Consider the following 14,884-nt stretch of genomic DNA (forward strand, 5'->3'; position numbering starts at 1 on the left):
AGTCAAGCAGTGAATTTCAAACACAGAATCAAAACACAAAGACCAGGGAGGTATTCCAATGCCTCGCAAAGAAGGGCACCTATTGGTAGATGGGTAAAAAAAAGCGGACATTGAAAATCCCTTTGAGCATGGTGAAGTTATTCATTACGCTTTGGATGGTGTATCAATCCACCCAGTCACTACAAAGATACAGGGATCCTTCCTAACTCAGCTGCCAGAGAGGAAGGAAACCACACAGGGATTTCATCATGAGGACAATGGTGACTTTAAAACAGTTAGAGTTAATGGCTGTGATAGGAGAAAACTGAGGATGGATCAACATTGTAGTTACTCCACAATACTAACCTAAATGACAGAGTAAACAGACGGAAGCCGGTACAGAATAAAAATATTCTAACACATCCTGTTTGCAATTAGGCACTAAAGTAAAACTGAAAATGTGGCAAAGTGATTCACTTTATGTCCTGAATACAAAGTGTTATGTTTGGGACAAATCCAACATGACATCACTGAGTACCGCTCTTCATATTTTGAAGTATGGTGATGGCTACATCAACGTTATGGGTATGCTTGTCATCGGAAAGGACTAGGGAGTTTTTTAGGATTAAAAAAACAGAAAACACTAAGCACAGGAAAAATCCTAGAGAAGAACCTGGTTCAGTCTGCTTTCCAACAGACACTGGGAGACAAATTCATCTTTCAGCAGGATATCATAAAACAGCCTAAACCACAAGACCAAATATACATTGGAGTTGCTTACCAAGACGACATTGAATGTTCCTGAGTGGCCTAGTTACAGTTACAGTTCTGACTTAAATCGGCTTGAAAATATATGGTAAGAGTTGAACATGGCAGTCTACCATTTACCAACAAACAACCTGACAGAGCTTGAAGAATTTTTGCAAATGTTGTAAAATCCAGGTGTGAAAAGCTCTTAGAGACTTACCCAGAAAGACTCACAGCTGTAATCGCTGCCAAAGGCGATCCTAACGTGTATTGATTCAGGGGTGTGAATACTTACACTACCGTTCAAAAGTTTGGGGTCACTTAGAAATGTCCTTGGTTTTGAAAGAAAAGCACATTTTTCGTCCATTAAAATAACATCAAATTGATCAGAAATACAGTGTAGACACTGTTAATGTTGTAAATGACTATTGTAGCTGGAAACGGCTGATTTTTTATGGAATATCTACATAGGCGTACAGAGGCCCATTATCAGCAACCATCACTCCTATGTTCCAATGGCACGTTGTGTTAGCTAATCCAAGTATCATTTTAAAAGACTAATTGATCATTAGAAAACCCTTTTGCAATTATTTTAGCACAGCTGAAACGGTTGTCCTGATTAAATAAGCAATAAAACTGGCCTTCTTTAGACTAGTTGAGTATCTGGAGCATCAGCATGTGTGGGTTCGATTACAGGCTCAAAATGGCCAGAAACAAAGTCCTTTCTTCTGAAACTCGTCAGTCTATTCTTGTTCTGAGAAATGAAGGCTATTCCATGCGAGAAATTGCCAAGAAACTGAAGATCTCGTACAACGCTGTGTACTACTCCCTTCACAGAACAGCGCAAACTGGCTCTAACCAGAATAGAAAGAGGAGTGGGAGGCCCGGTGCACAACTGAGCAAGAGGACAAGTACATTAGTGTGTCTAGTTTGAGAAACAGATGCCTCACAAGTCCTCAACTGGCAGTTTCATTAAATAGTACCCGCAAAACACCAGTCTCAACGTCAATAGAGAAGAGGCGACTCTGGGATGCTGGCCTTCTAGACAGAGTTGCAAAGAAAATGCCACATCTCAGACTGGACAATAAAAAGAAAAGATTAACTCTGTAGTTCTGTTCAGGTCTACATGACAAGTCACCAGATACCGGACAACTACGAAGAAGGACAACAGGAGAAGATTTGTTGGAACCATTTCGGACAATCAGAGCATTACAAGCGTGTCGTGAAAGGGCCCAAACCCCTTTCCATGGTGGCCCCGTTCACCGAGAGACCCCCGGCGAACCCAGGCATTTCACGTAAATACATTCATGATTTCTTTCTCAAACGGGCGGCAGTTCATGTGCAAAGTATATGGTTACTGCAGGTGAGAGTAGTTTATGAATGTGGGAATGTTAAGTGTCTCTTTCCCTCTCTCCATCTCTTCTTTAACAAGCATCCATGTTGTCATTCCCGCTAGGGACCTGTTTTCAGCGTATTAAGTCTCCAGTCAATAACTGGTGCAGTGTGTATTGTCACAAGCCGGCTCATAGCCTGTGACAAAAATGAGGGGACACGAACAACAGGTATAGGCCAATTTAAAAGTGTTCTTTATTATAAACAAACTATTAACTTAAACTAAGAAAAAGGAATGAGGTGTGGAAGTATCATGATGTAAGGTGTATGTAAAGTGCATGGATGCGTGGATATGTGTGTGTGAACATGACTGAGTGAAAACTATGCAAAACTACAAAGGAACAAACAAATCATGAGCATACCTGGAGGAGCAGAGAGAGAGAGAGAGAGAGGTGATTAGTAAGCAGTTTTATACCCTGAGCCCAGGTGGCTCCAATCACTAACGACCCTCCTCTGCCTGCAGGAGGAACCGCCCCCTGCACTCTCTTTCCCTCTCTCCATCTCTTCTTTAACAAGCATCCATGTTGTTGTCATTCCCGCTAGGGACCTGTTTTCAGCGTATTAAGTCTCCAGTCAATAACTGGTGCAGTGTGTATGTTTATCCTGTGTTCCCATTTAATTAGCTAGTAAATAAAGAATTGAACTTATTTGTGTAGTACTGAACCATAAGTAAGGCTCGGGTTTATGCAGATGCAAGGAGGTTACGACTGTTAAGAATGATGATATGATACAAGGTTATGATTAATAAGTTGACTGTTTATAGATGTGATAGGTAACGGCCTTTTAGAGTTTAAGTCGGGAGATGGTAACTCTTTAAAGAACCGCTCTCGTGGTGCCCCAGATCCTAATGAGTTAATTGTTACATGATTAATTTAAAATCGGCTAACAATCAAACATAGTTAGTTAATTAGATAAATCACAGGGTTAATGTAAAGGTCAAGTCACGACACAACAAAATATGGAATAAGTCAAGGGGTATGAATACTTTCTGAAGGCACTGTTTGCATGATTTGGAATATTTGTATTCTTCTTTTCGCTCTGTCATTTAGGTCATTATTGTGGATATATTACAATGTTGTTGCTCCATCCTCGGTTTTCTCCCATCACAGCCATTGAACTCTGTAGCTGTTTTAAAATCCCCTTAATAAGACTAGGGGGCAGTATTTTCGTTTTTTGCTAAAAAACACGTACCCATTTGAAACTGCCTATTTCTCAGCCCCCTAAACTAGAATATGCATATAATTGTCAGATTAGGATAGAAAACAACCTTTTTCTATGGCTTCCCTAAGGTGTCAACAGTCATTAGACAAAGTTTCAGGCTTTTATTTTGAAAAAGAGCGTGAAAGATCACATTGCGTAAGTGGATAGGTGGGGGCTCTCAGAGTGAGTTGTGCGCAACAGAGAAAGGCGGCCATTGTTTCTCCCGGTCCGATTGAAAAAACAACACTCCCGGTTGAAATATTATCGAATATATATTTGAAAAACATCCTGAGGATTGATTATAAAAAACGTTTGACATGTTTCTGTGGACATTATGGATATTATTTGGCATTTTCGTATGCGTTTTCGTGACCGCTCTTTCCGGTGGATTTCGGAGCATAACGCACCAAACGAACGGAGGTATTTGGATATAAAAGTAATATTTATCGAACAAAAAGAACATTTGTTGTGTAACTGGTAGTCTCGTGAGTGGAACCCCCCGAAGATTATCAAAGGTAAGCGATTAATTTGATTGCTTTTCTTACTTTCGTGACCAAGCTAACCAAGCTAATATAAGGCTAAGCTAATGTAGCATAGAAAGCTACACTCACAAAAGCTTGGATTTCTTTCGCTGTAAAATATATTTTCAAAATCTGACACGATAGGTGGATTAACAACAAGCTAAGCTGTGTTTTGGTATATTTCACTTGTGATTGCATGATTATAAATATTTTTTGTAATATTATTTGACTGTGGCCCTATGCTATGCAGCGTTGCTGATGACAATTATCCCAGATCCGGGATGGGTGGTTGAGAAAGGTTAAGCAGTTTCTTTCCTGTCCTGCAGCTCTGTTCAGAAGGATGACTGCATCTTTGATGTGTCTGGGTGGTTTAATACATCATCCACAGCACAATTATAACTTGACCATGCAGAAAGATATATTCAATGTCTGTCATCTATCAATCAATGCCCTTGCTGAGGCTTTCAAAAAGCTCCCTGGTCTTTGTAGTTGAATCTGTGCTTGAAAGTCAATACTTGACTGAGGGACCTTGTTGTATGGGGAACAGAGGAAGGGGAAGTCATTCAGAAATCATGTCAACCCCTATTATTTCACACAGAGTGAGTCCATATAACTTATTATGTGGTTTGTTAAGCCACATTTGATTTCTGAACTAATTTAGGCTTGCCTAAACAAAGGGGATGAATACTTATGCACCGACTATATTTGAGTTATTTCATCTTTATTCATTTGTAAACATCTGTAGAATTACTTTTCACTTTTAACATGATGGTGTATCTTGTGGAGATCAATGAAAAAATTATATTTCAATCCCATTTTGTAACGCAACAAAATGTGAAAAAAGTTCAAGGGGGTGTAGAATTTCTATAGGCACTGTATATAGTCCCTATACAGGGATCTGGATATCTGCCATATGCTCCCTACATCTGTTTCCTCCAGGCAGCCCTCCCTGGACAGCCAAGATGGAATACCTCAACCTCTCTTAAGGTCACTCTCACTCTACTCTATACAGCGCCACTCTGCGTTTATTTGGCGGATGCTGCCCACTCCCTAGACGTTTATTTCGGAAGTTCTAGTCTGGCCAGAAAATTAAACGCTCTCAGTCAGACACAATGTCATAATTTTGACCGTGACTGTTGGGCTAGAATAGTCAGGTTAGAATAGACAATAAAACACTACTGCAAAGCCCTCTTTGAGCAAAATGTGACCAAAAAAGCTGATTGGTTCCGAAAACTGAAACTATGCAAAATTCCTGCAGCTTTTCAAACAATTCTTTATTCATAATCCATTCTACAACTGATTAACAACCAATCATTTCAACGACCAAAATCTGATCAAATCTACACTATCCACTACAAATCTAACTCAAAGTGATACTGGACACCTCTATTAAGATGACAGGACACAGCAGTGTTGAGGAGACAGCTTGCCACAACCCCCTCAGTTAGACCACAAACCCCTTATCCCAAATTTAACTAATGTGGACAGGGCCGGATCCAGGCATAAGTGGTCGCTTAGGGCCCCCAGACGCTTATTATTATTAAAAGAAATGTAATGTTGGAACTCAGTCGGGGTCTCAACTAACTGTTGAGAGTTAAAATATTTTAATACAAAAGGTGCAATTTCTAAATGTGTTTGTGCATCAGCAGTTTTTCTCTAGTTATGTTAGTCACTGACAGTCACTCAATTAGCCAGGTCAGCTATATTTTTTAGATTGGTAAGTTAGTCTAGCCAGCTATCTAAACTTGTAGTAATCATGGCCGTCAATCTCGTTAGATATCATTAACATGGCAAAAGAAATGGCAAAATGTGAAGAATTGCCCAAAATTAGCTTTAAACCGCAAAATAAATCTCTGCACCCCATGGCAAAATGGGTAGAATTGCCATAAAATTTATTTAACCAGGTAAGCCAGTTGAGAACAAGTTCTCATTTACAACTGCGACCTGGCCAAGATAAAGCAAAGCAGTGTGACACAAACAACACAGAGTTACACATGGAATAAACAAACGTACAGTCAATAATACAATAGAAAAGTCTATATACAGTGTGTGCAAATGAAGTAAGATTAGGAAGGTAAGGCAATAAATAGGCAGTTACTAGTTAATATACACTGTAGTGATAGATGTGCAGAAGATGAATGTGCAAGTAGAGATACTGGGGTGCAAAGGAGCAAAATAATAAAATAAAATAAAATAATATATATATATATAAATTAAATAAATAACAACATGGGGATAAGGTAGTTGGATGGGCTATTTATCAGATGGGCTATGTACAGGTGCAATGATCTGTAAGCTGCTCTGATAGATGTTGTTTAAAGTTAGTGAAGGAGATATGACCCTCCAGCTTCAGTGATCTTTGCAATTCGTTCCAGTCATTGGCAGCAGAGAACTGTAAGGCAAGGCGGCCAAAGTAGGAATTGGCTTTGGGGGTGACCAGTGAAATATACCTGCTGGAGTGCGTGCTACGGGTGGGTGCTGCTATGGTGACCAGTGAGCTGAGATATGGTGGGGCTTTACCTAGCAAGGACTTATAGATGACCTGGAGCCAGTGGGTTTGGCGACGAATATGAAGCAGGGCCAGCCAACGAGAGCATACAGGTCGCAGTGGTGGGTAGTATATGGGGCTTTGGTAACGAAACAGATGGCACTGTGATAGACTGCATCCAATTTGCTGAGTAGAGTGTTGGACGCTATTTTGTAAATGACATCGCCGAAGTCAAGGATCGGTAGGAAAGTCAGTTTTACGAGGGTATGTTTGGCAGCATGAGTAAAGGATGCTTTGTTGCGAAATAGGAAGCCGATTCTAGATTTAATTTTGGATTGGAGATGCTTAATATGAGTCTGGAAGTTGAGTTAACAGTCTAACCAGACACGTAGGTATTTGTAGTTGTCCACATATTATAAGTTAGAACCGTCCAGAGTAGTGATGCTAGGCGGGCGGGCAGGTGCGGGCAGCAATCGGTTGAAGAGCATGCATTTAGCTCTTTCAGAACATCAACTATCTGGATTTGGGTGAAGGAGAAATGGGGGGGCTTGGGCAAGTTGCTGTGGGGGGTGCAGAGCTGTTAACCGGGGTAGGGGTAGCCAGGTGTAAAGCAAGGCCAGCCATATAAAAATGCTTACATGCTTAAATGCTTACAAAATGGATTACCTTCTCTCTCTGCCCCATGGCAAAATGAGTAGAATTTCAGGATTTTTAAATAAAATTGCTAACCTTCTCTCTGCCCCATGGCAAAACATGTAGAATTGCAGAAAGCTTGCTTTAGAACCGCAATATTTTCTCTACTCCCCATAGCAAAATGTGACCGGCCGGCTCGATTCGGTCCTACATAGCAAAATTTGAAATGCTGTTTTTTTTTTTTTTTTTTACATGGGATTAAAGTAAAGACTAAGACCAAAAAAAAACGGGTATATCATATACTGCAGTTGAGAAACAATGGGAAAGTTGTAGCAAAAATACACTTTATCTAGTCCTTGGCCTATTTCCTAATCTGACTTTGGTGCAGGTCATGTTGTGTTTCACATTCACACATTTATAATTAGATGATTCTTACCCAGAAACACTTGTCTAAATTGATGGGCCATGTGAAAGAAATGCTATAAACAACCCCTCAGCCACATCTAGCTAAGTGGATGGGTCACTATAGTCTAGACATGTACACATGTTCATGAAATACAATAAATAGATGACCGTAATCAGCCCCAGACACACCTGGCAAATTTGATGGAGTCTTTTGTTTAGACATGTAGCTTGCTAGCTAGCTAGCTAAACAATGAACCTAATGGTGTTTTCAAAACAATTGGGAACTTGGAAAAATACAAGGTCAAATCATGATGTCAGTGATCGGAAAGTCAGAGCTCTAGAAAGAGGCACGAGTTCCCGTGTTCAAATCCAAGTTGGATGACCGTTCAAAAATAGTTTTCCTAGTCGGAGCTCGTTTTTACCAGAGTTCCCAGTTGTCTTAAATGCGCTGAAGTCGGATATTTTCGAGTTCCCAGTTGTTTTGAATGCAGCAATATTCCCAACCCATACTACTAGCAATACAATCTCATTGTCATAGCTAGCCACCAGGCATTAATCTGCAGGTAGCTAAAGCTAACCAACTAGGCTCAATGTTAGCTAGCTAGCTGGTTCAATTAACATGTTTTTACCTAAATCTGGGAGTTCCTTATTGTGTAATTCATTTTCAGAGTCAGAGAGTCAGCATTCCACAATCGTTCTCCAGAAAGTGGAGTAGTAGCAACACTTTTGCAATTCTCCATGACATCTTTCAAAAAAGCAGCGGTTGAAAGGATTACCTACACATACTGAGTAGCTCATGTTATAGACAGAAGCAAGCTACATGGCAGACCAATCTGAACTCATTTCTCGGCATGTCCAGCCCCTCATTATCTCAGCCAATCATGGCTAGCGGGAAGGTTCCTGACTTTTTCCATGGCTAAACCAACTAGGCTTGTAATTAGAGGTCGACCGATTATGATATTTCAACGCCGATACTGATTATTGGAGGACCAAAAAAGCCGATACCGATTAATCTGACAATTTATTTATTTATTTGTAATAATGACAATTACAACAATACTGAATGAACACTTATTTTAACTTAATATAATACATCAATAAAATCAATTTAGCCTCAAATAAATAATGAAACATGTTCAATTTGGTTAAAATAATGCAAAAACAAAGTGTTGGAGAAGAAAGTAAAAGTGCAATATGTGCCATGTAAAAAAGCTAACGTTTAAGTTCCTTGCTCAGAACATGAGAACATATGAAAGCTGGTGGTTCCTTTAAACATGAGTCTTCAATATTCCCAGGTAAGAAGTTATAGGTTGTAGTTATTATAGGTATAGGATTATTTCTCTCTATACCATTTGTATTTCATATACCTTTGACTATTGGATGTTCTTATAGGCACTTTAGTATTGCCAGTGTAACAGTATAGCTTCCGTCCCTCTCCTCGCCCCTACCTGGGCTCGAACCAGGAACACATCGACAACAGTCACCCTCGAAGCATCGTTACCCATTGCTCCACAAAAGCTGCGGCCCTTGCAGAGTAAGGGGAACAACTACTTCAAGGTCTCAGAGCGAGTGACGTCACCGATTGAAACGCTATTAGCGCGCACCCCGCTAACTAGCTAGCCATTTCAGATTGGTTACACCAGCCTAATCTCGGGAGTTGATAGGCTTGAAGTCATAAACAGCTCAATGCTTGAAGCACAGCGAAGAGCTGCTGGCAAACACACAAACGTGCTGTTTGAATGAATGCTTACGAGCCTGCTGCTGCCTACCACCGCTCGGTAAGACTGCTCTATCAAATATCAAATCATAGACTTAATTATAACATAATAACACACAGAAATACGAGCCTTAGGTCATTAATATGGTCAAATCCGGAAACTATCATTTCGGAAACAAAACGTTTATTCTTTCAGTGAAATACGGAACCGTTCCATATTTTATCTAACATCCCTAAGGCATCCCTAAGGCTAAATATTTCTGTTACATTGCACAACCTTCAATGTTATGTCATAATTATGTACAATTCTGGCAAATGAATTACGGTCTTTGTTAGGAAGAAATGGTCTTCACACAGTTCGCAACGAGCCAGGCGGCCCAAACTGCTGCATATACCCTGACTGCTTGCACGGAACGCAAGAGAAGTTTCCCTCGTTAAAAGAAATTCATGTTAGCAGGCAATATTAACTAAATACGCAGGTTTAAAAATATATAATTGTGTATTGATTTTAAGAAAGGCATTGATGTTTATGGTTAGGTACACATTGGTGCAACGACAGTGCTTTTTTCGAGAATGCGCTTGTTAAATCATCACCCGTTTGGCGAAGTAGGCTGTGATTCGATGAGAAATTAATAGGCACCGCATCGATTATATGCAACGCAGGACAAGCTAGATAAACTAGTAATATCATCAACCATGTGTAGTTAACTAGTGATTATGTTAAGATTGATTGTTTTCTATAAGATAAGTTTAATGCTAGCTAGCAACTTACCTTGGCTTCTTGCTGCACTCACGTAACAGGTAGTCAGCCTGCCACTCAGGCTCCTCGTGGAGTGCAATGTAATCGGCCACAATTGGTGTCCAAAAATGCCGTTTACCGATTGTTATGAAAACTTGAAATCGGCCCTAATTAATCGGCCATACTGATTAATCGGTCGACCTCTACTCGTAATTTAACTATTTAATTTGTATTTACAGATGGCATACAGGTTTGTTATTAGGGCACATGAAAGGCCACATTTCCGAAGGCATTTCTGCCAGAAAACACATTTTGATTAAAAAATGTATGTTTGCGTTCAAATGCCTCTCCTGTGAAGTAGTGGGGTGCGACATACGCCTAGTTTCCTGAAACGAGTCACAAATATGTAGAATTGAAGGAAATGTAGTTTAAAACTGTAATGTAATCTCCACTGTCAAGAGGGGGCCCACTAAAATGCTTTGCCAGTGAGGTAGGGGTGCCTTCCAATCAAACCTTGCTTAGGGCCCCCAAAAGGCTAGGGCTGGCTCTGCATGTAGAGACATGGAGACTTAGGGGCCCTGGGCCACTTGAGCCACTCAACAATGCACCTCTACACAGAGCCTCACTTCCTGTGTCTTCAGAAACAGATGGCCATTGTGACTCTCTGGGAGATTTAACCGTTCTCATCTGTGGACGATGTGAGGGTAGAAGGGAAAGGGGCCATGAAGACCTTGAAACTGAAAGAAACACTTCTGTAGAAGAGCTTACACTAACAGTCGAAGCTTGCTTACTATCCCTCTCAAAAGCCCTTGGAAAACAAACAGCTTGTTTTACAGAGTCAGAAGGACAGAGACAGAGAAAAAGAGGGAGAGTGCTGATTTGGTAGCTATCTGGTCTTATATTTTCACTGTGCCTAACATACCTGAGGCACTTCGCCTACATTTTCCTACCCCTTCTCTCTCTCCTCCTCCCCTTTGAGAGGTATTTCGCCTGAACCTAACTCTCTCCCACCTGGATTTAATATGCTGCAAGCAGGGGGGGGACTGCGGGGGAGAGAGAAAGGGGTAGAGGACTAGCCCAGATGAGTCTGAGCCATGAGCTGGAGGGGCACAAGTGTTTACAGAGGGACGAAAGACAGACAGCTCTGACTGAAACATTCCAGAAATGACAGCCAACTCGCTTGGGTTATAAGAAAGGAGTCCTACTTCTTGGCCAAACCTTGAAATAACCTAGAAATGGGTGACAAGAAGATTTCACAGAAACCCTAACGACACAAGTCACCACTTCCAAACCAAACCTTTAAGACAAAGTAAGAGAAAACTCAGCTCCAACCCTTTTCAAATTAACAGCTACCTCTTACACAGTGGACCTGAAAGACCTGAGGCAAGCCTACAAGCAAGACATTAGACAGTTTTGATGTGGCCAGTAGACAGTTTTGATGTGGCCACTTGTACAGAAATGTGCAGTCTTACCTCGCCCCCTTCGATCCCCAATTTTCCGACTGTTCCGGAAGAGTTCATGATTTCCCCAAACTCTCAAAAGATATTAAGATTCCAGAGCTCTCTCTCCCGACAGAAATGCGACGAAAGAAAAACGCAGTCCCTTAGTCCCTTGTCTTCAGCTGCATGTAGTCTCCAGTGCCGCTGGCTGCTGTGGCCAACCACCTTCATTCAGAAAAATCCCACACTGTGATCAGAGTGAACACACGCACGCACACACGCACAAACCAAAGGTGGAGGTAAATACACATACACAAACTCGCTCACATTCAGAAGTGCACAGTCACACACACCGGCACATGTTCCATGATCCGTTATCAGTTAAGTCATTAGCGCTCCTGCTGCCCCTCAGGAGAACCGTTCCCGAGTGTATCCAAGGAAAACTGATGGAGTCTCTCTTGGCTGGCTCGCCTTTTCCCTGCTGCTCCCCCGTCATCTCCACGCGCTGCCGCCACCCGGGGCCAGGCTCAGTGCGTCTGTGTGTGTGTAGCGGGCAGCGTTCCCCAGTGTGTTATTGTCTCTGCTGCTCGACTGCCTGTCGGATTCCAGTCTACCAGCAGTTGTTCCTCCTTATCCCCCTCTCCCCTTGTTCTCTCCACCTCCTCTCTTCGATACGGATTCAAGTTTTAGCAGCACCCCCCTCTCATTCCTTCAGTCGGTCTGTGCCACTCCCAGACCTCTCTCTCTGAAACTCAGACAAGCACTCACACCAAAGAGTGCCGCGGCACTAATGGTATGTTCAACAGAGTGCATGCTCTCTCCCTCTCTCCCTCCCTCCCTGAGCTCTAGAAATGGCAGCGTTCCAGAACTTTCCCTCATCTCCACTCTTGGAGGCTGTTAAAGCAATTAAAGTGCACTTCTGGCATTGTGGCTCCTCTCGTAGACTTAATTATAGTGTGTAGGGTGCGCTAATAGACCAGTTCATTAGCAGCCCATTCAGGCCTCATTAAATATGAACAGATTGGAGCACTTTATTAATATATTGATGACTGGTGTTTAGCGCAACCAGTAATGAATATTTGACTACATGGATCAACGCAATATTTGTTAGCCGATAAGACTAGCTAATTCAGATAGGTTAGATTATGTTGGTAATGGGAAAGGCAGTCACATAAGGATTTGAAAAAACAGGTAGTACGACCACCTCTTGCTCGGCACTTTGAATGGAACATAGAATAAACTGCTCCCCCTATTGATATTGGTTTGATTTTTGATATGACAAGTTGAGATGTGACCGGAAGCCACATTAGGGGAACGACAAGGTGTCAAGGAGACTACATAGCAGAGTAGCATATACACACACACAACACACACACACACACACACACACACACACACACACACACACACACACACACACACACACACACACACACACACACACACACACACACACACAAAGATGTGGATGGACACAACAACACAAGCAGCTATTTCAGACATGCTCACACAACATGCACAAACACAACACGCACACACAAACTCGGCAAAAAGAAACGTCCCCTTTTCAGGACCCTGTCTTTCAAAGATAATTCGTAAAAATCCAAATAACTTTACAGATCTTCATTGTAAAGGGTTTAAACACTGTTTCCCATGCCTGTTCAATGAACCATGAACAATTAATGAACATGCACCTGTGGAACGGTCGTTAAGACACTAACAACTTACAGACGGTAGGCAATTAAGGTCACAGTTATGAAAACTTAGGACACTAAAGAGGCTTTTCTATTGACTCTGAAAAACACCAAAAGAAAGATGCCCAGGGTCCCTGCTCATCTGCGCGAATGTGCCTTAGGCATGTTGCAAGGCGGCTTGAGGATTGCAGATGTGGCCAGGGCAATAAATTGCAATGTCCGTACTGTGAGACGCCTAAGACAGCGCTACAGGGAGACAGGACAGACAGCTGATTGTCCTCACAGTGGCAGACCACGTGTAACAACACCTGCACAGGATCGGTACATCCGAACATCACACGTGCGGGACAGGTACAGGATGGCAAAAACAACTGCCCGAGTTACACCAGGAATGCACAATCCTTCCATTAGTGCTCAGACTGTCCGCAATAGGCTGAGAGAGGCTGGAAGGCAGGTCCTCACCAGACATCACCGGCAACAACGTCGCCTATGGGCACAAACCCACCGTCGCTGGACCAGACAGGACTGGCAAAAAGTGCTCTTCACTGACGAGCCGCAGTTTTGTCTCACCAGGGGTGATGGTTGGATTCGCGTTTATCGTCGAAGGAATGAGCGTTACACCAAGACCTGTACTCTGGAGCGGGATCGATTTGGAGGTGGAGGGTCCGTCATGGTCTGGGGCGGTATGTCACAGCATCATCGGACTGAGCTTGTTGTCATTGCAGGCAATCTCAATGCTGTGCGTTACAGGGAGGACATCCTCCTCCCTCATGTGGTACCCTTCCTGCAGGCTCATCCTGACATGACCTTCCAGCATGACAATGCCACCAGCCATACTGCTCATTCTGTGCTTGACAGGAATGTCGGTGTTCTGCCATGGCCAGCGAAGAGCCCGGATCTCAATCCCATTGAGCACGTCTGGGACCTGTTGGATCGGAGGGGGAGAGCTAGGGCCATTCCCCCCAGAAATGTCCGGGAACTTGCAGGTGCCTTGGTGAAAGAGTGGGGTAACATCTCACAGAAAGAACTGGCAAATCTGGTGCAGTCCATGAGGAGGAGATGCACTGCAGCTGGTGGCCACACCAGATACTGACTGTTACTTTGATTTTGACCCCTCCTTTCTTCAGGTACACATTATAAAATTTCTGTTAGTCACATGTCTGTAGAACTTGTTCAGTTCATGTCTCAGTTGGTGAATCTTGTTTATGTTCATACAAATATTTACACAGTTTTCTGAAAATAAGCACAATTGACAGTGAGAGGACGTTTCTTTTTTTGCTGAGTTTAGACGGGGTGTTTTAGCGCATGGGTGATCCTGACCTTTAAGCTCAGCTACAAATCATGCTGCTCCCCAAGCTGGACACTGCTCATCAGAATGCAAACACACAAAGAGCAGAATAAAGAGGGGAAATGCACACAGTCGGGCACCTGCTGGCATATGCCCCTAATTAGAAGTCTGCCTTACTTGCTATGCAAATTGGAACATGTAAACTCACAAATGCCCTGACCACTGAATTCACATTCAATAGTAAGGCTTCAAGGCAAGTGAGTCGCAATACTTCAACCTACCACCCTATAGCCCAAGGCTCACCCTAGCTTCATCCAAAATTAATATTTTATTGTAAATGTAATTAATTCCCACCCTAATGTCTTCTCTCATCCATTTCACTAGGGGGTAAAAAAAGAACTATATTAAAAGAACTGTGCTGAAACAAGTTCAACTACCATTCCTAGTTGATATTCTAAGAGAACAATATTACAATACATTTAAAAGAATTCTAACAGCAGGAGACAGTTGAGAAGATGAGAGCCGTAGCAGGAGACAAAAAGTTGAACATTTTCTGACTCTGCACTCGGAGTAGTATATCAGAGGTGCTGCTGGGCTACGTTTAGACAGAACTGCTCTGGCCTTGCAAAAACACCGGCATGC

General features: G+C 42.3%; 1 protein-coding gene across 2 annotated transcripts in view; it reads right to left on the minus strand.

Annotated features, from left to right (window-relative positions):
- The window catches only part of mcc (MCC regulator of WNT signaling pathway), a 121,212-nt gene that overhangs the window by 86,636 nt on the left and 19,692 nt on the right, over positions 1-14,884 (minus strand). Inside the window, exon 1 of one of the 2 annotated variants that reach the window (XM_071350575.1) lies at positions 11,294-12,029. The exons of the other annotated variant lie outside the window; for it this stretch is intronic. Coding sequence (XP_071206676.1) covers positions 11,294-11,341 — 48 coding nt within the window. The 5' untranslated portion in view covers positions 11,342-12,029. Of the gene's footprint in view, positions 1-11,293; positions 12,030-14,884 lie in introns of those variants that run through there. 2 annotated transcript variants of the gene reach the window in all.

Source organism: Salvelinus alpinus, chromosome 18 (genome assembly GCF_045679555.1).
Source record: "Salvelinus alpinus chromosome 18, SLU_Salpinus.1, whole genome shotgun sequence".
Taxonomy (NCBI): domain Eukaryota; kingdom Metazoa; phylum Chordata; class Actinopteri; order Salmoniformes; family Salmonidae; genus Salvelinus; species Salvelinus alpinus.